This window comes from Hyperolius riggenbachi, chromosome 4, assembly GCF_040937935.1.
Source record: "Hyperolius riggenbachi isolate aHypRig1 chromosome 4, aHypRig1.pri, whole genome shotgun sequence".
In the NCBI taxonomy this organism is placed as follows: Eukaryota; Metazoa; Chordata; class Amphibia; order Anura; family Hyperoliidae; genus Hyperolius; species Hyperolius riggenbachi.
The window spans coordinates 44,513,928-44,540,107 of record NC_090649.1 but is presented as its reverse complement, the minus strand read 5'-3'; the positions used below and the strand labels follow the sequence as shown (position 1 = coordinate 44,540,107).

Here is a 26,180-nt window from a genome sequence, read left to right as displayed (position 1 = left end):
GTCCAGAGTCACCATGGGCCTCTTGACTGCATTTCTGATCAGCGCTCTCCTTGTGCGGCCTGTGAGTTTAGGTGGACGGCCTTGTCTTGATAGGTTTACAGTTGTGCCATGATCCTTCCATTTCTGAATAATCGCTTGAACAGTGCTCCGTGGGATGTTCAAGGCTTTGGAAATCTTTTTGTAGCCTAAGCCTGCTTTAAATTACTCAATAACTTTATCCCTGACCTGTCTGGTGTGTTCTTTGGACTTCATGGTGTTGTTGCTCCCAATATTCTCTTAGACAACCTCTGAGGCCATCATAGAGCAGCTGTATTTGTACTGACATTAGATTACACACAGGTGCACTCTATTTAGTCATTAGCACTCATCAGACAATTTCTATAGGAAATTGACTGCACGCAGACCAAAGGGGGCTGAATAATTACGCACACCCCACTTTGCAGTTATTGATTTGTAAAAAATGTTTGGAATCGTGTATGATTTTTGTTCCCCTTCTCACGTGTACACCACTTTGTATTGGTCTTTCAAGTGGAATTCCAATCAAATTGATTCATGTTTGTGGCAGTAATGTGACAAAATGTGGAAAACTTCAAGGGGGCCGAATACTTTTGCAAGCCACTGTAAATAATTAAATACAGTATATACTGTATTTTAGGTATCTGTTTCCTGTGCATTGAAAGAGATATCACATACATACGGTGCCAAAATGTTATATATTATGTAAATATCTTGAAAATAAATAGGTATGATGAGAAGCGTACATTTGAAACTGTTGCAAGCTAATTTAGGCGTGGGCTTTACCATAAAAATGTATCGTTTTCAAGGGCACATTAAATAGCTGGTAATAGGATATCAGTAAATTTACTGATATTCTACTACTTAATTTATATAGTGAAATATTGGTAGTATTTGCCAATATTTGACTAGCACCTATCCTCTCAGTACACTCACACAGTAACCCCCTGAGGGTGCCTAACCTTACCCGTGGTGCCTAAACCCTAAACCTTCCCCCTGTGGGTGCCTAACCAGGTTCGATCAGACAGAGATCTGTCTTTTGGTCAATCTGGCTCTTGGTCAATGCAACACTAGATGTATGTGCACTGTTTATTATGAATCACTTGCTCTAGCGTGATGTGAGAATTTTTTTAAACATTTGGAGGGCTTATGTGAGTTGAAGTTGGGGAAGGAACGTTTCTGGAGGTCAGTTAAGTTTTTTTTCATGTTGACATTTTTTTTTTTGGTTGCCTATAAATTCATGGTTTTGCGGGGCGCATGCGCGGCGCCGGCGAGGACGCATGTGAGTCTTTACCGCTCCGCTCCCAGGCTGACTCCCGACAAGATATCTAGCGATCTCTAGCGCTCCTGCAACCCCCTAAATGTGAGTCCCAGCTCTCTTAACATGTCGGGCAGAGGAAGGGAGAAGAACGGACCAAAAATCCATACCTCCACGCCGGCAAACAAAACTCCGCCACAGCAGGGTTCCCGCCCTAGCAAAAGCAAGATGGCCGACGGTAGCAGCCGTGCCTCCCGGAGCGCTCCCACAACTCCGGACAGACAAGATGCGTCTCCTCCCGACTTTAACCCCGAACTAGACGAGACTCCACAGCTGCCTCCCAGTCATGAGGATCTCCTCACCCACATCCAAAGAGTCTTTAGACTCGAGCTGAAGGACGCAGTAAAAAGCATCACTGACCAGATAAAGGAACTGGGTCACCGCGTAGATGAGGTGGAGCAGCAGATGGACAACATAGCGGATGCACAAGAGGAGGATAAGCAACAAATCTACCAGCAGGCCGAGAAAATTGAGCTACTTGAACTCAAACTTGAGGACGTTGAAAATCGTAGCAGAAGGGCGAACATCCGCATCAGAGGCCTCCCGGAAACGGTAGTAGACCTGAAGCCCGCTGCCTTAGCCATTTTCACTGCGCTCCTGCCACAAATGGACCCAACACAATTTCGCATGGTCCGGATCCACCGCGCATTGGCTAAAGTACGCAATCTTGACCTTCCCAAGGACGTAATACTGAAGTTCCAGTATGAGGAGGTACGCGACTTGATACTAGAGGCCGCTCGAAACCTTACAGCCCTGCCCGGAGCCCCAGAAGGAGTCCAACTCTATGCGGATCTAGCTCCATCAACCATACAGCGCCGCAGGAACCTCCGCCCGGTGACAATCTCCCTCCAGAAGGCATCGGTGAGATATAAGTGGGGCTTTCCATTCTCTCTAACTTTTACTTATAAAGGTTCCACGTATACTAGCCGCTCTTTAGAAGAAGACCGCAGGGCCTTGGAGCAAGCAGGGATCCAGATTGAAGCGATGCCCGCAACACCCCTCCCGCTGCGCTCAGCACGCCCGGCTAGAGTATGGGCAGCCAGAAGAAAGCGACTACGCCCTACACAGGCCTCAAGACCTAACGTCTGAGATAGCACATCCTTAGTCCGTTGAGGACGCGACAAACCCACAATTGGAAGCTAGGTCCCCCCGGGACGGCCTCTCTAAAGTTTCCCATCATCTATCCATTGGTGCCACCCATACTCTGCTATCTCTTTTTACAAGAAGATGACCTTTCCTTCACAACAGGAACTGTGACTTCTGAGACACCGGGAGCGGGCCCTGGCCCCCCATTTTGCAGTAAAACGTAAGCAATATTTAAATATGAGTATGGCACTCTTTTCCCGCAAGCAGTCTGTAGCACCCGGGCTGACATTCTCCATATAATTGCCGTGTCCCTCACAAGGACTGGATTCAATAGAAGCTCACAACTATACTAAAGAGTCCTTCATATAGCTATGCCGTGTCTTCCTCTTATTCCTCGTTTCCAAATTTTATACTAAAACAAACTTATGATGGATTTTGCACTACTACGAGCATATATGGAGTCCTAAGTGGCCCTATCCATCAATGGACACTAGATGGTGCTGCAGGACCATAAATGCTTTATATCTGCATATGACAATATTAATCTTCTATTTTCTCTAGGATGTCGGAGCAGCTGGGACAGGCAATGCTGTCCCCCCACAAATGATCAGAGCTGAATGTACTATTTTATTGCTTTCAGCTCTTATCATTATCCTGAGGATGTTCTCCTCTGTACTAATGTTTTATTATGTTTGTATGAGTTTTAAGCCATGTTGGCTAGTTTTGATGTTCTCTAGCAGGATTCTTATTTAGGTGCATATAATACAGGTCGGCTGGGGGGTGGGGGGGGGGTCGCCCCTGGGAGGGGGGGAGGGTTGGACCCTGACCAACTTAATAATGATCAATAACAGCAAAAACATTCTGACTTAAAACATGGCCCAAGTCAATATAGTATCCCATAATGCTAAGGGGCTAAATTCCCCAATTAAAAGAAGGAAAGCTTTCCTGGATTATCAGAAATGTAGCCCAGATATACTGTGCATTCAAGAGACGCACTTCACCAAGACCTCTTTCCCCAAATACTTTCATTCTCAATACCAGCGTTTCTACGCCTCGTCAGCTGACACTAAACATAGAGGGGTCCTCACTCTTTAAAACTCTTTAAAAATACTCTCCCATTTGTACTTGAGAACACTGTTAAAGACGAGGAGGGATGCTACATAATATTAATAGGCTCCATACAGGCCCGTCAGATATGTATAGTTAACATCTATGCCCCCCCTGAAGCTCCAATTAAACCTGTTAAAGAAATACTCAAACATCTGGAAAAATATCCAGCCCACTCTGTATTATGGGCAGGCGATTTCAATGTAGCCCCCAACCCAAACATAGACAGGTCACAACAACCCCCATCTTCAAGACAGAAACAGCTTTCCAAGGTGCTAGGAAATGTTCTCGCCGAATATCATTTGGTTGATTCATGGAGAGAGCATAACCCCACATTGCGTAGCTATACTTTCTTTTCTGCTGCGCACCATAGCTACTCCAGAATTGACACAATCCTATTATCTGCCGCTCTAATTCCTAACCTAATATTTGCTCGTCATATGATTAGCTCTTGGTCGGACCACGACATGGTCTGGACGGCATGTTCCTCCCTTACCACCCCAATTGCCCGGGCCAGCATGGAGGCTTAATGAAACTTTGCTAACGGATAATGAAATTGTACTGGAGGTGGAGGAGCAACTGTCTAATTACTTTCAACTAAATGATACAGGCCATATTAAGCCTGACATCCTCTGGTTGGCCCATAAACCAACCATACGAGGCCAACTTATAAAAATAGCTTCGCATAGGAAAAAATTAAAAACACAGACCCAGCTCAATCTCGAGCATAAACTCTCCCAACTCCAAAGAGCTCACGCATCCTCCCCCACCAGATACCTATATAAACAAATACTGGATACCCAAAACCAGATTGAGATTCTCCTTTCGGCTCGGACGGAAAAGGCTATCAGATGGACTAAATCAAAAGTCTATGTACAATATAATAAGCCCAACACATGGCTAGCTAAAAAACTCAGACAAGCTCACTCTACTAATAAAATTTTGCAAATAAGAAATAGACAAGGAGAAATCACTTCAGACCCCCTTAAAATTCACACCGAATTCGCAGACTATTACAAGTCCTTATACTCTGCAAAAACCGCCAACGCGCCGGAACCCCCGACTAACAACTTTTACCGCAATCTTAAAATACCTGTTCTCCTGCCTGATAAGGCCGCGGCCCTAAACATCCCAATAACAGATCAGGAGATTTTCTTTGCCATTAAAAAATTAAAAAATGGAAAGGCTCCAGGGCCTGACGGCTTCTCAGCTATTTATTACAAAAAGTTTAAAAGAGTCCTTATACCCTATCTTAAAAAGATCTTTAACTCCATTCTAGAAGGCAAGACCCCGGCCTCTGAGTTCCTGCAATCTACAATAGTTGTTATCCCCAAACCTAAACGGGATCCCCTTGACATTAAAAATTTCCGACCCATATCACTTTTAAACCTAGACTACAAACTCCTAACAGCAATATTGGTAGCCAGATTAAACAAGGTCCTAGGCCCCCTTACACACAGAGACCAAGTGGGCTTTGTCCCACTCCGCCAGGCGCCTGATAATCTGAGAAAGGTAATTAATCTTCTCCACAATGTTAGAGCACATAAGACCCCTTTTGCCTTACTATCCCTTGACATGGAAAAGGCATTTGACACAATAGACTGGCCCTTTATGCATACCACTTTGGCCAAGGCAGGCATCGGAGGCTCTTTTCTGAATGCGGTCAAATGCCTTTATTCCAACCCAGTTGCCCAACTTAAGCTCCCTACAGACTCTCCAACTTCTATTCCAATTCAGAGAGTTACCCGACAGGGATGTCCTCTATCCCCTGCAATATTTGCATTAATAATTGAACCCCTGGCCAACAAAATTCGCTCAACCCAGGATATACAGGGCATTAAAATTAAAAACGTAGAATATAAAGCTAATCTTTTCGCGGATGACCTGCTATTAACCCTATCTTCTCCACATACATCTATCCCAAACCTTCTTCAGGTAGTTAAACAGTTCGGTCAACTCTCAGGACTCACTCTAAACATAAACAAATCGGAAGTCCTGTTTGCCAACCTGTCTAAACATAGTGCAGAAGCACTGGCCACAAAATTAGGACTATCCTATCAAGCAAAATACATTACCTACTTAGGCATCAAAATTACAACAAACCCAGCAGATCTCTTTGCTCTAAATTATAGGCCGGTTCTGTCTGAGCTGAAGGGAGACCTACAAAAATGGAGCTCTCCGTCGATCTCCTGGTCTGGTCGCATCCACTCTGTGCGAATGAATATATTGCCCAGGATCTTATATTTATTTAGAACCTTACCTATACAGGTAACTAAAGCTTCCCTAAAAGATCTACAAATCTCTATTTTTAGGTTCATTGCTAACAATAAAAAAAGTAGAATCAGGCAATCAGTTATGTTTCTCAATAGGGAAAGAGGAGGTCTCGGTGTCCCTGATCTCTTTAGCTACTACAGAGCAGCTCAAATTGCCCAATTGGCTCAACTACATGAGGTGCATACTAGGCCCTTGTGGGCGGACATTGAGGACGACTTATTAGCCCCAATTGACTTGGCGGCCCTCCAGTGGTCTCTACACCTTTCACCCGCAAAATATAAAAAAGTGTCACCTTTAACAGCCCACTCACTATCTATCTGGCAGAGACTAAGATTTAGCAAAAAATTACAATCTGAGGTACCACGCCAGCTCCCATTATTTGGAAATCCAGATTTCCCGCCGGGTTGGGACTCCCGCCCCTTCCAGTGGTGGATATCCCATAATTTAATCACTTTGGAAAACTATTTAGTAAATGATCAGCTCTCAAACTGGTCTATATTTCGCTCTTTTACCTCTTTCCCCCCTGGGGAATACTTTAGAGCGTTACAAATCTATCATTTCTTAAAGAGTACCACGCGTATGGCACATATTTCTCCAGCTCGTACTACATATGAGCATTGGTGCGCTCGGAGACCTCTGGAGGGCGGACTTATTTCTTATCTTTACTCAATAATATCACAACCCCTGGAGGTCGATAAAATACAGGCAATGAGAGCTTGGGAAGAAGACCTAGGTCAGAGCCTCACCATACCACAATGGTCCAAATGCTGTCTCACGCTAGCAAAAGGGAGTAACTATTTTTCTCATATCGAAACTAATTACAAGATATTGCATCGCACTTATATTACTCCCCACAAATTACACATCATATCTCAAGATAAATCCCCTCTGTGCTTTAGAGGCTGTGGTCAGGTAGGGGATCTACCTCACATATGGTGGTATTGCCCTATAGTAAAAAAATTTTGGGCCAAAGTAGCCTCAGCTATAGGCACGGCCCTTGAGACAGAAATAGCTCCTGACCCTTTTCAGCTTCTGCTAGGACATAAGCCCCAGAGGTGGAAATATCCTCATCACAGACTTGCCCAACATGTTGCCAAGGCAGCCCGCTTACATATAGCACGTCAATGGCTTAAACCCACTCTGTCTTTTGATCAGGCAGATGCCATAATAATGAATATTCTCATCTCAGAAAGACTGTTGGCAATAGTCAACGACACAACTCTGTCTTTCACAAGAACTTGGCAACCCTGGCTCGCGGCCACGACTTCCCTGGGCTTGAGGTCCTGCGCCCTCTCATTCTAGGGGCTGTCCCCACCTGCACAGTTGACAATAAATTAGATCAATAGAATTACCTGCTTATTCGGTTTATGTTTATTTTTTATTTTTTTGTGTTTGTATGTTATACTGATTGACTGAATTTACGCCCTTTGTTAAGGGACTTTTACAAAAAGCTGTAAGTTTTCATTGAATTTCTTCTCAATAAAAAACTTTGAAACTAAATTCATGGTTTTGCTTTGCAGTTTCTGACAGTTTTATTGCTTGGAAGGACCTGATGTAATTCACAGTATATGTAATATTTTATAATAAATTTATAAATCCAGGTTGTTGGATTGCATGTCTATACATTTGTCAATATGGACATTTTTGATTTGGCAAAACATTCAGAATTGAAGTTTGCCTTCGTATGCGATTGGTATAACCAAAGGAATCATCGACTGCTATTTATATTCTGTTGCTTTTTGACCTGAAATGAAAGGGCCAACCCTTATTCACTTTTTCTCCTAAGTTTTCTCCTTAGGACATATGTCAAAATCTTATCAATAAAATACCCTTTACGCTACCAGAAAGCAAGAAAATGTGGACAGTCATTTTTTCACCTTCCCTTTGGTACTTTTCCAATTTCAGGGTGCTGAAAAGACATTCTAAATAGAAGAGGAAAAATTATCTCCTAGGAGATAACTCAGGAGAAGAAGTGGATTGAATAAGGGTCATATAAGTTTATTCTACAGCTTAATTTACTGAATGCCATTTATAACAGAAAGTGACAGACATAATAGCAACAATTGAAAAAAAAAAAGTTCTAATACTTTGAATAAAGGGTGTGATTCTTTTTAAATTCCACTCTATAAATGGTTATGCTCACCTTTCAAGGTTTAAAGAGATACCCTGGGTAAAATGGGGGAAAAAAAGACATGCTGTACTCCAAAAATTTGAAAGCCAATTGAAGATATTGATTTGCTGGAATTTGCTATGGAATTTTCTAGGAGACTGAAATTCCTGTTTAATATTTAGATTTGTAATTTATACCTTTCATCAAAATTGTAGGATTTTTTTTTGTATTCTCAGCTGTCCAAGAAGTATGGCCCAGTGTTAACAATTTACTTTGGAACTGCAAAGGTTGTCTTCCTGTGTGGATATGACACCATAAAAGATGCGCTTCTCAACCACGGTGATGAATTTACCAACAGACCAAAATTGCCAATATTTGCCAAAACAACCAAGGACAATGGTAACCTCTTTATTTATCTTACAAATATGGGATTCTTAACCTTAGGCTGGAGGATTGATTTTATTAGCTTTGCTTTCCATAATTAATCATCTGTTCCACCATACTGGCATAGGAGAGACTTACAGGGGTTGTACATAATAATCGAAACACTTTGAAAATCAACAAAATATATTTTAATATATTTTGGTGGTTCTTGAACCATAGGATGAACTTGGTTGCCCAGAATTCCTAAATAGTCTCGGCTGTTAATTCTTCCATGAAGGGAAATCATTGGCCCGGCAGATTTCCGAGAAATAGCACCCCAGATCATCACAGAACCCCCACCATGTTTTACGGTTGGGAGAAGGCAGTCTGGATGAAATGCTTCTTTTGGCTTTCTCCAAATGTACACTCGGCCGGAGTTCGGAAACAAGGTAAACAATGATTCGTCAGAGAAAATCACATTTTTCCACTGCTCGAGGGACCAATTTTGGTGCTTTCTATTCTACTCTAAATGCTTTGAAACATTTGTCTTTGAGAGCAGAGGTTTTCTAATTGCCGTTCTTCCATGGAATCCAGATTTGTGCAGCTCCCGACGAACAGTTTTTGTGGAAACTGGATTCTGTAGGTGTTCATTCAGCTCTGCAGTGATTTTAGGAGCCGTGGTCTTGCAAGCTTTTCTAACAATTTGATTTAGAGTCCAACAGTCTCTCTCAGACAACTTCGACTTTCGGCCACAACTGTGCTTTGCTGAGGACTTTTTCCTTCTCTTTCAAAGGCAGTCATTACTTTTGAGACAGTATCTCTTGAAATGCCAAGCATTCGGGCAGTTTCTGTTACAGTAGCACCTGCCATAGGAGCACCAACAATTTGGCCTCTTTGAAAGTCTGAGAGATCTGCCATTTTTATAAATTATAACCAACTTTCGTTTAAATATCTGTAAAAAAAAAAATTATTTTTATCAAATAACAAAAATAATAAACAAAACAATTTAATATATGTCAAGTTTTATTGCTTAAAACATGTTCAAAGATTATGATGCCAAAATGTTAGGTGTTTCCATTATTTTGTCCAACCCCTGTAGGTCCTTCCAGTGTCGGGTCTTACAACATTTTCTTCAGATATAATATAGTAAGATGGTAGCAGGAGCACAACCGCTAATTTAGTAGCCTATAACCCCATCATGTTTTGATATAACCTAGGTAAGGCAAATGTTTTCCACCTAACTATAAAAAATGTTTTTAAAAATCCAGTCCAGGTTTGTTGGATCACTTATGCTCTTCAAACTTACTAAAGTATCCAGTTAAAAATAACATCCCATTTCTTGTGTTAAGGTGTCGTTTTTTCCAATGGCGAGAGCTGGAAGGCAATGAGAAGGTTCACTCTTTCAACTCTACGAGATTACGGGATGGGGAGAAAAGACATAGAAGACAAGATTAACGAGGAATCTGAGTTCTTAGCCAAGGCGATAAAAGCTCAAAAAGGTGAGAGTCCATGTTTGGCAAACACCATGTTTTTCCTTAACAATCAGCAGATTACAATGTTTTAACTCTTCTTCAACAAATTCCTTTGCTGCTATGCAATTTGCCACTGAAACTACCAACTCAGCCTGAGTTGTGGGTAGGGGCAGGACTGCGCAGGTAGGTCTCCTCGTTTCCCCACATCAAAAATGAATTATTTCTATATCAAACACAAACAAACAACCACAGAACATTTATATCGTACTTTTCTCCTGGCGGACTCAAAGCGACAGAGCTGCAGCCACTAGGACGTGCTCTATAGGCAGTAGCAGTGTTAGGGAGACTTGCCTAAGGTCTCCTACTGAATAGGTGCTGGCTTACTGAACAGGCAGAGCCAAGATTCAAACCCTCGTCTCCTGTGTCAGAGGCAGAGCCCTTAACCATTACACTATCCACTATATGTTTTAGCAATCCCACTTCAATCACTTAAACACTTTTTAAAGTGCAACTACTATAGTCAAAATATCCTCCAGCGCACCATGCAAATTTCTAGGGAGAAGTAATTGATAAAAAGTTTAGTACTGTGTTTCACTTTGCTCAAAAACGTACCAGTTAGTGTTACTGCTGCCTCTTATACGTAACATAGTCATATGTCCATTACAATCCAGGACAAATTTAAGGCCCCGTTCACACTTGCGGTTCGAGTCCGCAAGTGTCCGGGGGTCCGGGGGCCGCAAAGAGACCGTACGGGTCTCTGCGATGGCCACAAGTTGCGGATCCGGAATGTATCAGTTCCGGCTACAATAAAGTAGCCGGAACTAGATACATTGCAGTGCCAGAAAGGCACCGCAAGCATGGGGGATACCGGCGTGTAGTCCGGGCCCCCCAAGTGGCATAGGACCGGTGCTGGAAGCATCCGGTCCTATTGCCAGTGTGATGAGAAACATCCGTTTCTCATTGCACAGCATGGCCGCATGTTCGGGTCAGGATCCGGCCCAGGTCCGCAGCCGCACGGGGACGTACGGCAAAAATGCAGCAAGTTGGAAAAAAGCCGGATCGTCCCAGAGCTGCGTTCCCGGATCGGATCCAGATGGTCGCACGAGTGTGAATGGATACATTGGAAGGCACCTGCAGTGTACACCTGCAGTGTACGGATCGTTCCGGGTCCGGGGAAGCCGGACCTGGAACGCTAATGTGAACCGGGCCTTAGGGGGATGGCAATTAACTTACCTGTATAACATACTGTATTCCTACTATGGCATCTCCCAACAAAAAAATAACTATGTACTCTCCATCTATATACAGTATCTTCCATGTTTTAAAGTTCTTCTGTCTAATATAAGAACATTTTTTCTTTGCAAATCTTTCTGTAAATTTTACTTTAAATCTCGGTCATGGGATACATTCTGATGACTTACCAGTTTTCTCTTTAGCCAAGGAGAACATTAGTAAATCAAACCCATTGTAACACTTTCTGTCATACACTTTTTCCTAGTCTATTTCCTGCTCTTGTGTAATCGCATATTGTTTCTTTTCATTCCAAGGGCAACCGTTCGATAATCTGACGCTCATTAATGCTGCCGTGGCCAATATCATCATATCCATAGTTCTTGGTCATCGATTCAATTATGATGAACCCACCATTCTGAATCTGATGAATCTGATCAATGAGAACATAAGACTCATGGGTTCTCCTTTAGTTCAAGTAAGTTATTGCCAGGGGCTTAACAATAGACCCTGCAAGGGACGCAGCCGCAGGGGGCCCAGAAGCAGCAGGGGGCCCCATGGGTGGAGAAGTTTCTTTTCCATGTCCTGGAAGACTAACAACTAAGGGCACACAGAGAAAAAAAATCAATTGTTCTAATGACTACATCTGCTCAGCCACTGATAAGAAATCATACAACATTTTGCAGACAAAGATTTGTAGAAAGTCCCTATTCAGTGTTCAGCAGGGTCCTGTGCCCGCCCCCAGCCTCTCCACCACCTTCCCAAGTGTTCTGTACTGTAGTGATGCCAGAGAAATCTGCAGAGCCAGTTCTGCTCCATCAGAAGAGAACAGAGTGAGTGTAATAGGCTGAGGCTGGGAGCACAATTGTTTATATATATATATATATATATATATATATATAGATAGATAGATAGATAGATAGATAGATAGATAGATATAGATATATATATATAGATATATATATACATATATATATATATATATATATATATCGTACATACATTTTTAATTTACATCAGCTTTTGTAAGGCAATATGCTTAATTGTTGGGGTGAAAGACTGAAGAGAAAAATACATCTGATTTCACTTTTATTTTTTAGATGTATAACATGTTTCCGACCTTGATAGACCTCCTGCCAGGACCTCACCACAAACTTTTTGATAACATGAAAAAAATGCTGAACTTTATAACAGAAACGTTTATGAAGCAGAAGAAAGATCTGGATGTAAATGATCTGAGGAATCTTATTGATGCCTACCTTGTGAAGCAGCAAGAGGTGAGGTACACTTTTCATAATATGGGATCTAACATACTAAACCTAAGAAGAGGGATACTTACCAAAGGAGAGGGAAAGCTCTGGGTCCAATCTGGGTCCTACAGAGCATTCCTATTCCTCTCAAATTTCGCTTGTTCCAGCAATGGATCCCCCATTAAAATCTCCCGCTGTGGGAGGCTTCAGAAGTCTTTGGGAGCCCAAGTGCTCTTGAAGATGGGCAGCTCCGTACTCCACAAGAGAGTGTGTGAGAGAGCGTGCTTGTGCATGTGTAGTACGAAGCGGTCCGTCTTCTGGAGCACTCGGGCTTCCAAAAACTTCTGAAGCCGCTCGCAGCTTCAGAGAACAGTCTCCGAGACTGCTAACGGGGGAGTCAGTGATGGAATGAGAGGACCAATAGAGAAGTGGGAAGGCTCTACAGGATACTGTATATGCAATCCTCAGCACTGATGTGTCACCCACTCCTGCTGCTACAGCCTGCAGTCACCCAACGCTCAATGGGTTTATGGTGTCCACTACCAAAGGACAAACAATAGGCCAGGCTTAATAGAGTTGCTACCACAGGGGGTTACACTTTTATTTCAACAATCTGCATACCTTAAAACCAATACACTTACATTGTGGATCCATGCAAACTGGACTCATAGTGCATAAATTCGCCTATAAGGTCTCTGCACTGAATAATATCAAGTGCACCTTATCACATGTAGGTGGTTGTATCGAGATAACCCGTCTCTCCTTTCCCTACCAGGTTTCGGCTCTATGCCGTCGTCAGAGGATATGGAGAGCAGGCTTGGTTAGGGCTATTATATAATGAGCTAAAAAGTAATAGTTTAATTATCTGCTACATTCAGCATCGCTCTGCCAGGTTACTATCCATAGGCAGTGAAAAGTACATAGCTGATTGGTGGAGCGGTGTCACATGACCACCTCCACCATCCTCCGTCATAGGCTAGTGCTTGGGAACCGAGTGATTGGTCCCAGCACGATCAGGTGATCTGACGTCATCCTCTCCCTGCAAACAGCGTGCTCAGCTGTTCTCTTTGCAGGAGAGAGGCGGTTATCTGCCGCTTGGAGTTCTGGGGGATGTAGTTTTAGCTAACATAATTAATTGAACTATTAACACTATATAAATATAAATATCACTGCGATTTTACAAACAAAAGATGCATCTCCACCATAGAGAACAGTTATAAACATCATAAAGTTGATACTTTTCATAAAATATGCTAAACATTAAAATTAATATCAGTTTGTTTGTTTTTTTACAGAAAAGCTTCAGACTCTCTTTAATGCCTCTGTTATCTAAACATTTTTTTTAGGTTTCAAAAGATTTATGTACAAATGTAAACATAAATGATTTCACTGGGTATTTATCCAAAATTTGTGACAGCTTTTCAGTGTTCCTCTCTCATGCATCTAAATGGTTCTTGGCCCTGAAAATTACCAATCACCTCTGCCGATAATCTAGCATGTGTACAGTGGTTCCCAACCAATCGTAGACCTATCCAAAGTGCCAGATCATCTCGGCCATGTTATTGTTCACCTCCTTAACAGTCTCATTCCATGTTGCTCATTTGTGTGCCACGCCCACTTCCCTTCGTGGCAACAGAATGTGTCAATAGCCCCTAGGCTAGTGATGCCTTTGCGCAGAACTCATCCCCAAACTGCTTCTGGAGGGATCAAGTAGCAATCCCTGAGAGGCAACCGTAATTTTCTAATGGACAATAAACATTTGTTCACCTATTATTGGATACATTTTTCTCCTTTATTTACTGTGGCATAGTGGTTAGTGCTCTCACCTTGCAGCACTAGGTCCCCGCCCTGGTTTGAATCCCAGCGAGAGCACTATCCGCATGGAGTTTGTATGCTTTCACTGTGTCGGTGTGGGTTTTCTTTCAAGTACTTCGGTTTCCTCCCACGTCCCAAAAACATACAAATAAGTTGATTGGCTTCAACCTAAATTGGCCTTAGACTATGACGCGTACATAGACATATGAGGGAAGACGCCGAGAGCCCAGTATAGTGTAGTATGTACTGTAAATTGGGTGTGGAAGGTAAGTATAGGTAGGTTATACTCACAAACAGGGGTTACCGTCCAGGTAACCACTATGAAGGCCGGTGAGGAGATTAGACCTGTCCCCACCCAGGATTAAGAAGGTCTCTGTAGATCGGGAAAAAGGAAGAATTCCCTTCCACCAGGGGTGAAAACAACTGCAATAATAGTACAGAGGCGCCAACAGGATTAAAACAGTATTTCTTTAAAAAATGAAGTAGGTCGCGGTGGACTTACCCCTCCAAAACAGACACAAAAAATTGCTGTTTCAAGCAAAAATCAGTTTATTTGCATACTCCGAACAAGGTGCAACGCGTTTCGTGGATATATCCCACTTCCTCAGGCACCAGGCTACGTACCAGACCACATTGGTGATATGCTCCTATTTATTGCTTGAGGAAGTGGGATACACCCGTGAAACGCGTTGCACCTTGTTCGGAGTATGCAAATAAACAGATTTTTGCTTAAAACTGCATTTTTTTGTGTCTGTTTTGGAGGGGTAAGTCCACCGCTACCTACTTCATTTTATCCATTTTAAAGAAATATTGTTTTTACCCTGTTGGCGCCTCTGTACTACTATTGCAATACATAGACATATGACATGGGTAGGAATTACATTGTGAGCCTCTCTGAAGGACTGTTGACAAGACAATATACTTTGTACAGCGCTGGAGAAGATGTTGGTGCTATATAAAAAAAAACGTTATTGCTTTACCCTGCAGCCCCCAATGATATCAGTTAGCTTCAGTGAGGTGTAAACATGCATTCAAATGACATCGGAGGAGTCTTGTAGTGTTTCATATTTATTTTTCACTGTGTTTAATGCGTTAGGGCAGACATTGCATTTTGAGTGTAATACCACTTAAAGGGAACCTGAACTGTGGGGGGGGGGGGGGGGGAATCACTTACCTGGGGCTTTCCCATGCCTCCTGCAGCCGTCCTGTGCCCTCGCCGGTCCTTCGGTGCCCTCCGGTCTGCCTCCGTGGCTACGTTTCGTTTTCGGCCGACTACTAGTCGTCCTCCGGCAAAGCGTCCTCTTCTTCCGCATTCCCCGCCGTAATGAAATAGCTATCACATAAATAAGACAAAAAAAACATTTTTAGTTTTGCTAGGAAAATATTGGTTTTACAACATGGCAGCAGTATGGAATCCTTTTCATATATATATTTTTTTTTTACATCAGACTCCATTTAATAAAGAAGAATAGAAAAAATGGTTTAACCCTTTAGCAGCCAATTTCTTTAGAGGCTTGCACATGCTCCAGGCCAATTATTTTAGCACATTTTATAAAAAATCTCTTCTTTCTTAGATTTCCTATCTTATAATTAGTACTGCTATAAAGTGTATTTATGGCCACTTGTCACTAGAGGGCAGTGTGAGACATCAAATGAGGACTTTGGCTTTTATTTTCTGTGTTTGCTGCTTGAAGAGAGACATCAAAGCATTTCAAGAACTTACAGCACGACTTCTAGCAGCTGAAGACAAAAGCAATGCATTTTCTTAAAGTGAGATAACTAGTTTGTGGCTGTTCAAAGGTTTATTAAACTCCTAGAGACTCCTTTGTGTAGTACAATATTGGCCATTGATGTACAACTGCAATCAGAACACTTGTCCTCATTGGAAGTCAAATCTGATTGGCCAGTGCAATGGCACAGAAAAGACGTGACCAGTCAGAATTTTGTGCTAGCCTTCCCAGTAAATGTAAACGTTTTAACATAATAGACAGAGGATGTATGCTTTTAAAATAAGGTAGATACTACAAATAAGTCTTTATTCTTGAAGCCTTTATAGCTGTTTTGTTAAATGTACAGTATTTTTTGCCATATGTTTTTGTAGGGGAAATCAGAAGCCAACCAATATTTCCACAATGAAAACTTGACAGCTCTGGTGGCTGATCTTTTTGTGGCCGGAATGGAGACAACCACCACCACTCTGAGATGGGGAATGCTGCTAATGATTAAACACCCGGAAATCCAAAGTAAGGAATGTACCAGCTCTGAGTAATATGGTCTGGGTTATCCATAGCAGGACCATCTTCAGAATCCCTAAAAATGTTGTGGGTTTCATACATGGTATTTTTCAAGGCCTCTCTTTCGGCCCCCCTGAAAGGTAAAATCTGGGCTCTTGACCTCTGCAATACCCCCTTCCTGCCGGTCGGCTAGTATATATACATTTCAAATTGTACCCCATTCTTCCAATTAAAATGTAAAAAAGACCAGAGGGCCAAATCCCTAATTATACCCCTTGACAAATATTTTGGGGGGTGTAGTTTTTTTAGATGGGGTCATTTGTGGGGATATTTAATGGTCTTATATCTTTTGCCCTACTATAAATGAAATATGATGCAAAAAATTCTGCTTTGTATTTTCAGTCCATAAAAATGCAAAATGCACGCAGTTGATTCAGGGACCTCCAGTTCTTTAACAATGCAACCAAGGCATTTGTAGTTTGTACCCCAAGGCACAGGAGATGTGGCTGTGCTATAAACTTAATATGGTGGGAAAAAACCTTGTTTTACATTTGTAGTCCTCCGAAATCCAAATACATACAATTTTTTCCCCCCTGTGACATCCAATAGTAACAAATTGGAAATAAATATACAAATTTGGTTTCTCTACACTCAAGCGACATTGAAAAAAAAATTGAGTAAAAAAAAAAAAAAAAAACATGTTGACCCCCCCCCCCTTAAACTATTTTTGTTGCATCGTGAAAAAAACATTTTTTTAAAACATTTCTTAGTTTGTATGCATTTATTTATTTATTGTAATATGTGGAATTAAATGTTAACAATAGAAAACAATCTGTATCAGTCCTGAAAAAAAGGCTAGCAAGATTGTCTATGTTGGACTAAGTACAGCCAAACCATAAGATGTGAAAGTGTAACACTCCCAAAGCATTTTGCAATTGAAAAGTACAGTACTGAGATCCACAAGAGGCAAAATATTTATTTTCATGTTTATTCTTTTATTTTTTATTGACTGAACTTGATAGCTGTACTCCTTTTCCATCCTATGTTGCATATCTCCTGGCAGAGAAAGTTCAAAAGGAGATTGATGGTGTTATCGGCACAGCTCAGCCACAATCAGAGCACAGGAAGGAGATGCCGTATACCGACGCCGTCATCCATGAGATACAGCGGGTTGGGAACATCGTACCTGAAGGTGCTCCACACGAAACTACTCGAGATATCACCTTCAAGGGACATTGTATTCCTAAGGTATAGATAATTTTACATTTGATATTTAAAAACTACAACATCACAAATGATTTGCAAAATTGTCACAAAATGGCGCTGTTCGAGAATCCCAGTGGCTAGATCACCAACATAAATTACTACTAAAGTGTACCTAAGGTGACATGTGACATGATGAGATAGTCATGTGTATGTACAGTGCAAAACATACAAATAGCTAGGCTGTGTTCATTTTCTTTCTTTTTTTTTCTTCTCTGACTGAAAGAGGAACTATAGTCCAACTGGATCCCAACTGGAAAGAAACTATAACTTGCATACATTCAGGTATGCAAGTGACAGGTTCTCTCCAATTGGGACCCACTTGGACTATAGTGACCCTCACTGATAAGGAACTACAGCCAGAAAACTATTACCTGGAGCAGAACAGCTTCTGAGTGCAGGTGATAGATGAAAAGCTCAATAGTTTATATATTTTAGCTCTGGGACACAGAAAGAATAAGTCATTGAGCAGGGACAATAAAACATGAAATCTACTTTATACATTTTTATACATAAAATGAAACTGTGGGATATCTTTAAAAAGGTCATTTTTAGCAGTTGGAGGATAGATACAATTATTTATCTCATCGGTTTATTTTGACAGTGTGTTGACTTTAGTTAGTGGGGTTGCTCGGGTAGCTACACACAGCATCTGGCAGAGACCCACAGTCTTGAGATTTTGATCTGCTGTCTCACCAGTAATACAGGTGGGGTGTCCCACCACCTCTCTAGGCTTCCTTTGCTATGACTCCATACATGAGATCACAGACACGACATAGAAGGGAGGATTCTGTATCCATCTCAGTGACCCTGTTTCTACTTTATTTCTGAACCGCTGATATTGTATCTTTTCACTTGGCTGTTGCAAATTACATTGAGGAAATACAGCAGGAAAAATATTTTATGTCTGGATTTTTTTTAAATGTATGTGGTCCTGATTACTGAATACATTATTACAGTCAGTATAAAATAAAGAAAGGCACATGTGAGGACAACTACAGCATCACTGCTGCAGTCATATTTTATAAATCTTCAATATGGTTGGATAGAACACAGGTACCTAAACTTTTTTTCTTCTTCTTATTTTTTTTTTTTATAAATCCAAGCTAAATTTACTGTATTACTAGGGATGGTTGTATTGCATGGAAATTCTAATATTTGCCAATGCCAATTTCAGATTTTCCAGTTTCTGATATGTATTTTATTTGTCACTTTTTGCATCAGAGAATGCTCTAAAATTACCGTGTTAATCAAATATTTGCAGAAAAATTCGGCATTCTCTGATTGGTCCAGTGCTTCTGTGTTCTGTTATTATGCTAAAGTTACCGAGTTGTGGTAAATCGGATTTCCTGCAAAATCACGATTTCCGGTTGGAAATGCGAAAATTTCAAATCTGCGGAATTCGAGCGAGCATCCCTATGTGTTACCCAGGTTTGCAAGTATTCTCCTGTGCTCTCTGCTCCTGAGAAAACATTTACAGTTGGTTTGTCTCCAATTGTTAACTGATCCTTTTCTCTTCTAGGGCACCACTGTGTTCCCAGTGCTGTACTCTGCACTGACAGATGAAGCCTACTTTGAAAAGCCTCATGAGTTCTACCCAGAAAACTTTCTTGATGCACAAGGAAATTTTAAAAAGGTTGAGGCCTTCATCCCATTCTCTATAGGTAAATTGGAATAGTGTGTATGGTGGGTCTTTCAGTGACTAAGCCCCATGTGTGGTGAATTATACGTGACTTTTCTTTGTTTGTAGTTTGTAGTGCCAAAACCTCCTAAACGTGACCTCCTAAAAGACTGAACTGTTTAACCACTTGAACACTACAGTGCTAAACCCCCCTAACGACCAGCCCTTTTTTGGTGCACTGGGCTGTGCAGGCTTTTCAGCCACCTGCACAGCCCAGCTAAGGGCCATGGTGATCCGATTCACCTCCTTTTTTTGTCCCTAAGGGGTCATGCCGCCGGAGGTGTCCGATCGCTGCTCCGCTTGCTTTTTCTTTTTTTTTTGCCTCATAGAGCCTCTCATTGCCGCTGTCACCCTCCCTCTCCTTCCTCCCTCCCTTCCGCCTCAAGGTTTTAGCAGGACGGCGATCCATCCTGTTCTCCGCCTCTCATCGGCATCAGCCTATGAGAGGACGGCGATCCCCGGCCATTCAGAAGCCTGGGATCGCCAATCTCGTACAGCGCGGCCGGGGACCGCAGCACTGTACTGATGTAAACAAAGGGGATTTCTTTCCCCTTATGTTTACAAATAGTCTGCTAGCCGTGATCAGTGGCTAGCAGGCTAATCACAGAGCTCCGCTCCATGAGCGGGCAGGTAATGATCACGCATGCGCGTGGCCAGGGGCGTCGCGAGGCATAAAGCGAACCAAGCGGCCGCTTGGGGCCTCAAGATCGTAGGGGCCTCGGTGGCTCAGTGACGTCGGCGTGACGTCACTGTTTCCCCGCAGCCCCGCGGGGCTGGCAGAGCAGAGCAGGGCAGGGCTACGGGAAGATGGCCGCCGCCGAAGCCCTGCTCTGGAGACTATTTATGCCTCCAGGACAGGGCTTCGGGTGGCCATCTTCCCGTAGCCCTGATTCAATCAGCGCGGGAGATTGGAGGAGGGAGGGAGCTCCGTGGGAACTGCACGCCTGAGGAGCCGGCCAGGAGAGGAGACTGGGAGACCCGGGAGAGAAGACTTCTGCCAGTGCCAGGTGAGTACATTCTTTTCTTTTTGCAGCTCTGAAAATGTGCCCTAATTGCGTTTGATATCTGCTGAACTGTTCCCTAATTGTGTTTGATTTCTGCTGAACTGTGCCCTAATTGTGTTTGATTTCTGCTGAACTGTGCCCTAATTGTGTTTGATTTCTGCTGAACTGTGCCCTAATTGCGTTCGATTTCTGCTGAACTGTTCCCTAATTGTGTTTGATTTCTGCTGAAAATGTGCCCTAATTGCGTTTGATATCTGCTGAAAATGTGCCCTAATTGCGTTTGATTTCTGCTGAACTGTGCCCTAATTGCGTTTGATTTCTGCTGAACTGTGCCCTAATTGCATTTGATTTCTGCTGAAAATGTGCCCTTATTGCGTTTGATTTCTGCTGAAAATGTGCCCTAATTGCGTTTGATTTCTGCTGAAAATGTGCCCAAATTGCGTTTGATCTCTGCTGAAAATGTGCCCAAATTGCGTTTGACTTCTGCTGAAATGTGGCCCAAATTGCGTTTGATTTCTGCTGAAAATGTGCCCAAATTGCATTTGATTTCTGCTGAAAATGTGCCCTAATTGCGTTTGATTTCTGCTGAAAATGTGCCCTAATTGCGTTTGATTTCTGCTGAAAATGTGCCCAAATTGCGTTTGATTTCTGCTGAAAATGTGCCCAAATTGCGTTTGATTTCTGCTGAAATGTGGCCCAAATTGCCGTTGATTTCTGCTGAAAATGTGCCCTAATTGTGTTTGATTTCTGCTGAAAATGTGCCCAAATTGCGTTTGATCTCTGCTGAAAATGTGCCCAAATTGCGTTTGACTTCTGCTGAAATGTGGCCCAAATTGCGTTTGATTTCTGCTGAAAATGTGCCCAAATTGCGTTTGATTTCTGCTGAAAATGTGCCCTAATTGCGTTTGATCTCTGCTGAAAATGTGCCCAAATTGCGTTTGACTTCTGCTGAAATGTGGCCCAAATTGCGTTTGATTTCTGCTGAAAATGTGCCCAAATTGCGTTTGATTTCTGCTGAAAATGTGCCCTAATTGCGTTTGATTTCTGCTGAAAATGTGCCCTAATTGCGTTTGATTTCTGCTGAAAATGTGCCCAAATTGCGTTTGATTTCTTCTGAAAATGTGCCCAAATTGCGTTTGATTTCTGCTGAAATGTGGCCCAAATTGCGTTTGATTTCTGCTGAAAATGTGCCCTAATTGCGTTTGATTTCTGCTGAAAATGTGCCCTAATTGTGTTTGATTTATGCTGAAAATGTGCCCAAATTGCGTTTGATTTCTGCTGAAATGTGGCCCTAATTGCGTTTGATTTCTGCTGAAAATGTGCCCAAATTGCGTTTGATTTCTGCTGAAAATGTGCCCTAATTGCGTTTGATTTCTGCTGAAAATGTGCCCAAATTGCGTTTGATTTCTGCTGAAATGTGCCCAAATTGCGTTTGATTTCTGCTGAAATGTGGCCCTAATTGCGTTTGATTTCTGCTGAAATGTGGCCCTAATTGCGTTTGATTTCTGCTGAAATGTGGCCCAAATTGCGTTTGATTTCTGCTGAAATGTGGCCCAAATTCTGTTTGTTTTCTGTTGAAATGTTGCACAAATTGCGTTTGTTTTCTGCTGAAATGTTGCACAAATTGCGTTTTTATTTTCTGGTGTCTGGGGTAACTGTTGCTGCATTTATTATTTAATGGTCATAGTTGGCTATATTTGCTGTGCTATGGTTAAGCTCCGCCCATACAATGTCATGGCCAAATCCATCTTTCGGCACGCTGTGCGTGCCTCAATCACCCCCACATCCATTTTCCCCGCAAACAGCTCCGCCCCAATCCGCCCTCCAGCTCCACCCACATGCCATGGCCACGCCCACTTATGCGGGATAGCCACACCCATTTTTCACCGCGGCGCGCGAAGTGCGCCGCAGGATAGGGCCACTTCCTACAGTCCGCTTGGGGCCACAAAAACCTTAGCTGCACCCCTGCGCGTGGCCATTCCCTGGGAAACTGCAGCTCCAGGACTTGACGCCAATTGCCGTTAGGGGGCTGCCGCCGCATTCACTCCCCTTGGCATGACACGGTCATTAGGTAGTTAACCTTTACTAGAAAAGTTCTCCCAAAATTAATTTTGTCATAGTGGTCAATGATAAAGTGAATCTCCTTTATGTTCGTAAAACTCTTGGGATTTCCAGGAGCATATATCAAATAGAGGCTTAAGGAAATGTGGGTGCCTGAGGTAGCTGCTAATAAAATATTGGTAAATTACCTATCCTTATTGAACCCTTTCTCTATGGATGCCTAACCTGAACACCCCGCCCCCCACCCCCGGTAAGTGATGCCTAACTCTAAACATCCCCCCAAATGATGCCTAACCCTAACCGACCCCCCAATTGATGCCCAACCCTAATTGACCCGCAACCGATGCCTAAACCTAGCCAACACCCCAGAAGATGCCTAACCCTACCTGCTGCCACCTGCTGCAATCCCCACTGATATTTAGCCCCCTATTAATGCCTAACATTATACTAACTGTGGCTTCATGCAGTGCATGCTATTTTATTGAGCACCCAAATTTAACATGGGTTCCTATGCCAAATGCCTATGGACCATTCATGAATGGCTTGTCAGTTGTTTCACATGTACTGTACATGCTTGTCAGTGGCTCATCTGAAGTGGTGGGAAACTCTCCCACTAGCCATATTCCCATCTGTCTTAGCCCTAAACATCATTGTTCTCTTTAATCTGTTGTTTTCTTCTCCAGGTAAAAGAAGTTGTGCTGGTGAAACCATGGCCAAGATGGAGCTGTTCCTGTTCTTCACCACCTTACTGCAGAACTTCACTTTCCAGGCTCCTCCTGGTACAGAAGTAGACCTCACTGCTGTTCGGGCAGGCACCCATGGACCAAAGCCTCATATGATTTGTGCTGTATCTCGCAGCTAATAAGCTCATTCAACCAAAGTAATCGTAAAATGGCTCTAAACAAAACATGAAGAAGACCTCCAGACTTCCAGAGGAGGAGATACTTTATTACGTAATTTGTGACACCCCTAACTTCTTCATGTCTTATCAGTGTTTCTTGTTAGATGTTCCAAGAAACTGCAGTTTAATTATTTCCACTGAATACTGTGTATATGTAAACAAGCCAGGACATATATAAGGTTTACTTGTTTTAGAAGATGAACTATGGCCAACTGGACCCTAGGAGCTTTGGTCGAGACAAATAATTTCGATGCTGCACCCAGGATTTGGGCACTGCCGTAGGCTGTAATGTGGATTGCAGTGATGAGCAAAAACGTTGATATTCTTTTTGCCTTAATTTTCGCGAAAATAATGTTAAGTGGATTTGAGGTGAAATTTTACTCATTGCATAATTGTGTTCCTTTTCTATTCTTTATAGGGCATTCCTCAAGCCAAATACTTTTTTGTTTTTGTTTTAATACTCTAATTCCCTAAAAACGAAATAAACCACGCCCACAGGTTTTCAGAGAGCCTTGGCAGTAGCAAGGGCTCATGGGGGCTCAGTCTGGGCAGGAGGAGGAGGTGTTACTAGCCATTGATTTCAGAGGCAGAGGGGAGGAGGGAGAAGGGGGATTAGTTTTTTTTTCACAGGCTGAGTGATAAAGATACAGATAAGCCTGCCTCTGTGTAATGTTTACAAACAACATGGCTGCTGTCATTGTATCAAAGGAAGAAATAGTCATTTTCAATTAAAGCTATTTGCAGCTAGATTTGCTGTGTAAACTATCTAAACTTTAGATAAGATACATAGACAATTTACTTGTTATACTTAGAGTAACCAAGCAGCTCAGGGTGACCCAAACTACTAGGAATGTATAGAAGGATAAAAGGAACCAAAAAGCCCTCCTACTAAAAAAAGCAAAGCTTGGTGTAATTGCCTTCTTAAAACAGAAGGAAATTTGCAATAATTCAGTTAAAAGTGAACATTTGTGGTTACCCACAATGCACTACCACTAAATATGCAAATTATCCCTTTTCCCTCTTGGTAAGCCAAGCAAGCATCCAGAACCGCTGGTGTATAGCAAGCTTATAGCTTTAAGGATGTGGATGTGGACCATTATGGATGTGAACATGACCTCGTAAAATTCATAAGCAGGTAACACTGGTGGATTGCTCACTGGCTAATTTGTGCTGCGGCAGTAGCCAAAGCCCTAACGGTGTAATGTGGGTGCTGGCAATAGCAGCAGCCTGAATGATGTGGCCAAATAAATAATGAGGTTCTCAGTAGGGGAAGAGATTAGAATGAGAGCAGGAGTATAGCTAGATCAGGGTGAGCTGTCTTTTGGCTTCACCCTGTGCCCAAATTTGTGTGCACCTTTTTTAAATGCCCTTTGGTTTTCTCTGCTTACCAGTTGTCCTTTTTGGTTAGGCGAAGTGGGAGCAGGGACTCAGAGGACATGGTATCCAGATACATTGATTTTATTAGGAGCAGAGACATAAGTCTAATATTGTTTCCAGGACAGGAAGAGTTAAAGGGAAGCTAAACTGAGAAGGACATGGATTTTTCCTTTTAAAATAATACCAGTTGCCTGACTCTCCTGCTGATCCGGTGAATCCTGTGAATCTAAAACTTTTAGCCGCAGCCCCTCAACAAGCATACAGATCAGGTGCTCTGACTGAAGTCAGACTGGATTAGCTGCATGCTTGTTTCAGGTGCGTTATGGTTCTTGTCTGGAGTGACAAAAAGGCTAGAAACGCCCCTGCTTACAACACACCTCTTGAGACAAGCGTGTCATTTGTAATAGCTACTGTAGAATTGGATATGTATTACCCCATCTATTAGCCTGTTTGTCTCCTCCCCTAGGGTCTTCATTCAACTGCCCTCTAGACCAGGCTTGTGCAAACTATGACCCGGGGCCATGCAGACGCTACAAAGGCGGCTCTCTGACAAAGAACTGGGTTCTGCTCCCTTCCCCTTATCCCTCTGTTCTCATTATATCATTTTTTTTTTTGCTTCAGTGTCTCTTTAACCACCCCTGCTCTAGACTGTAAGCTCACAAGCGCAAGGTCCTCCACTAGTGTTTCCTGTTTCTGTTGTACTTTAGCTTCGCTGTATTGCTGGATGTCCTGATTGTACAGTGTGTTGAACGTCTCATGTATCGATTATTGTCTTTTTTTGTACTATGGACAGCTCTACAGAAAATGTTGGTACTGAATGAATAAAAAAATATTAACACTAATAATAATTTTAAGCTACTTTTACAATACACCCTGTTTCATGTAAGAATTTGTAGGAAGATGAATCCCCCTTCCGGGGGGGGGGGGGGGGGGGGGGCTCAGTTCTAGTGATCCACAGTCAATGCAAAGAAGAGAGAAACAGATATGCTGCCATCTGCCAATAAGACCTTGCAAAACTGGTCAGACAAGAGGGGAGGGAGATGTGCCCTGTGTAGAAAAGTATTGAACGTGTCAGTCACATATATTTTAAATAACTGTCACCTTCTTTGGTGGTTGAGGCTGTGATACTACATGGAAAGCAAATGGGCTTGTGCTGTTTATACCCTGGCAAGCGTATCATGCGGATCGGCAGAAGTCAGCTTTTTCACCGGACTGGAATCCAGAACTCAGCATTGGACTGCAAGGCTCTGCAGAACTGCAGTTGTCATCATGCAGAGGAAATCCAGGGACCGGCATAGGAAGTCATGCATATGATTTTAGACATAATACATTCAAGTGAGAGAGTAGAGAGATGGAGGCTGGCACTGCAACTACAATACTTTATTTAACCACTTCAGGACCAAATGAATTTTCACATATCAGCACTGCTCGTATTCATTCACCAATATCTTTATTACTACTAATCACACCTAAATGAGCTATATATTGTGTGTGATAATTTTGATTAGTAATGAGCTTATTTTCAATGCATTTTAAAGGAAAAAGTATAGAAAAAAAACTGAAAAACACACTATTTCTCCATTTACATTCATTATAGCTTTACAATAAACACTACTAAC

At 42.3% G+C, this 26,180-nt stretch overlaps 1 protein-coding gene across 2 annotated transcripts in view; it reads left to right on the top strand.

Annotated features, from left to right (window-relative positions):
* LOC137571190 (cytochrome P450 2B11-like) overlaps positions 1 to 25,441 on the top strand; it is a 33,017-nt gene extending 7,576 nt beyond the window's left edge. For both annotated transcript variants that reach the window (XM_068280011.1, XM_068280010.1), the window contains exons 3-10: positions 8,147 to 8,309; positions 9,623 to 9,772; positions 11,293 to 11,453; positions 12,076 to 12,252; positions 16,142 to 16,283; positions 17,338 to 17,522; positions 19,060 to 19,201; positions 22,967 to 25,441. In XM_068280011.1, coding sequence (XP_068136112.1) covers positions 8,147 to 8,309; positions 9,623 to 9,772; positions 11,293 to 11,453; positions 12,076 to 12,252; positions 16,142 to 16,283; positions 17,338 to 17,522; positions 19,060 to 19,201; positions 22,967 to 23,145 — 1,299 coding nt within the window. In that variant the 3' untranslated portion in view covers positions 23,146 to 25,441. The remainder of the gene's footprint in view (positions 1 to 8,146; positions 8,310 to 9,622; positions 9,773 to 11,292; positions 11,454 to 12,075; positions 12,253 to 16,141; positions 16,284 to 17,337; positions 17,523 to 19,059; positions 19,202 to 22,966) is intronic.
* Positions 25,442 to 26,180: the final 739 nt, after the last annotated feature.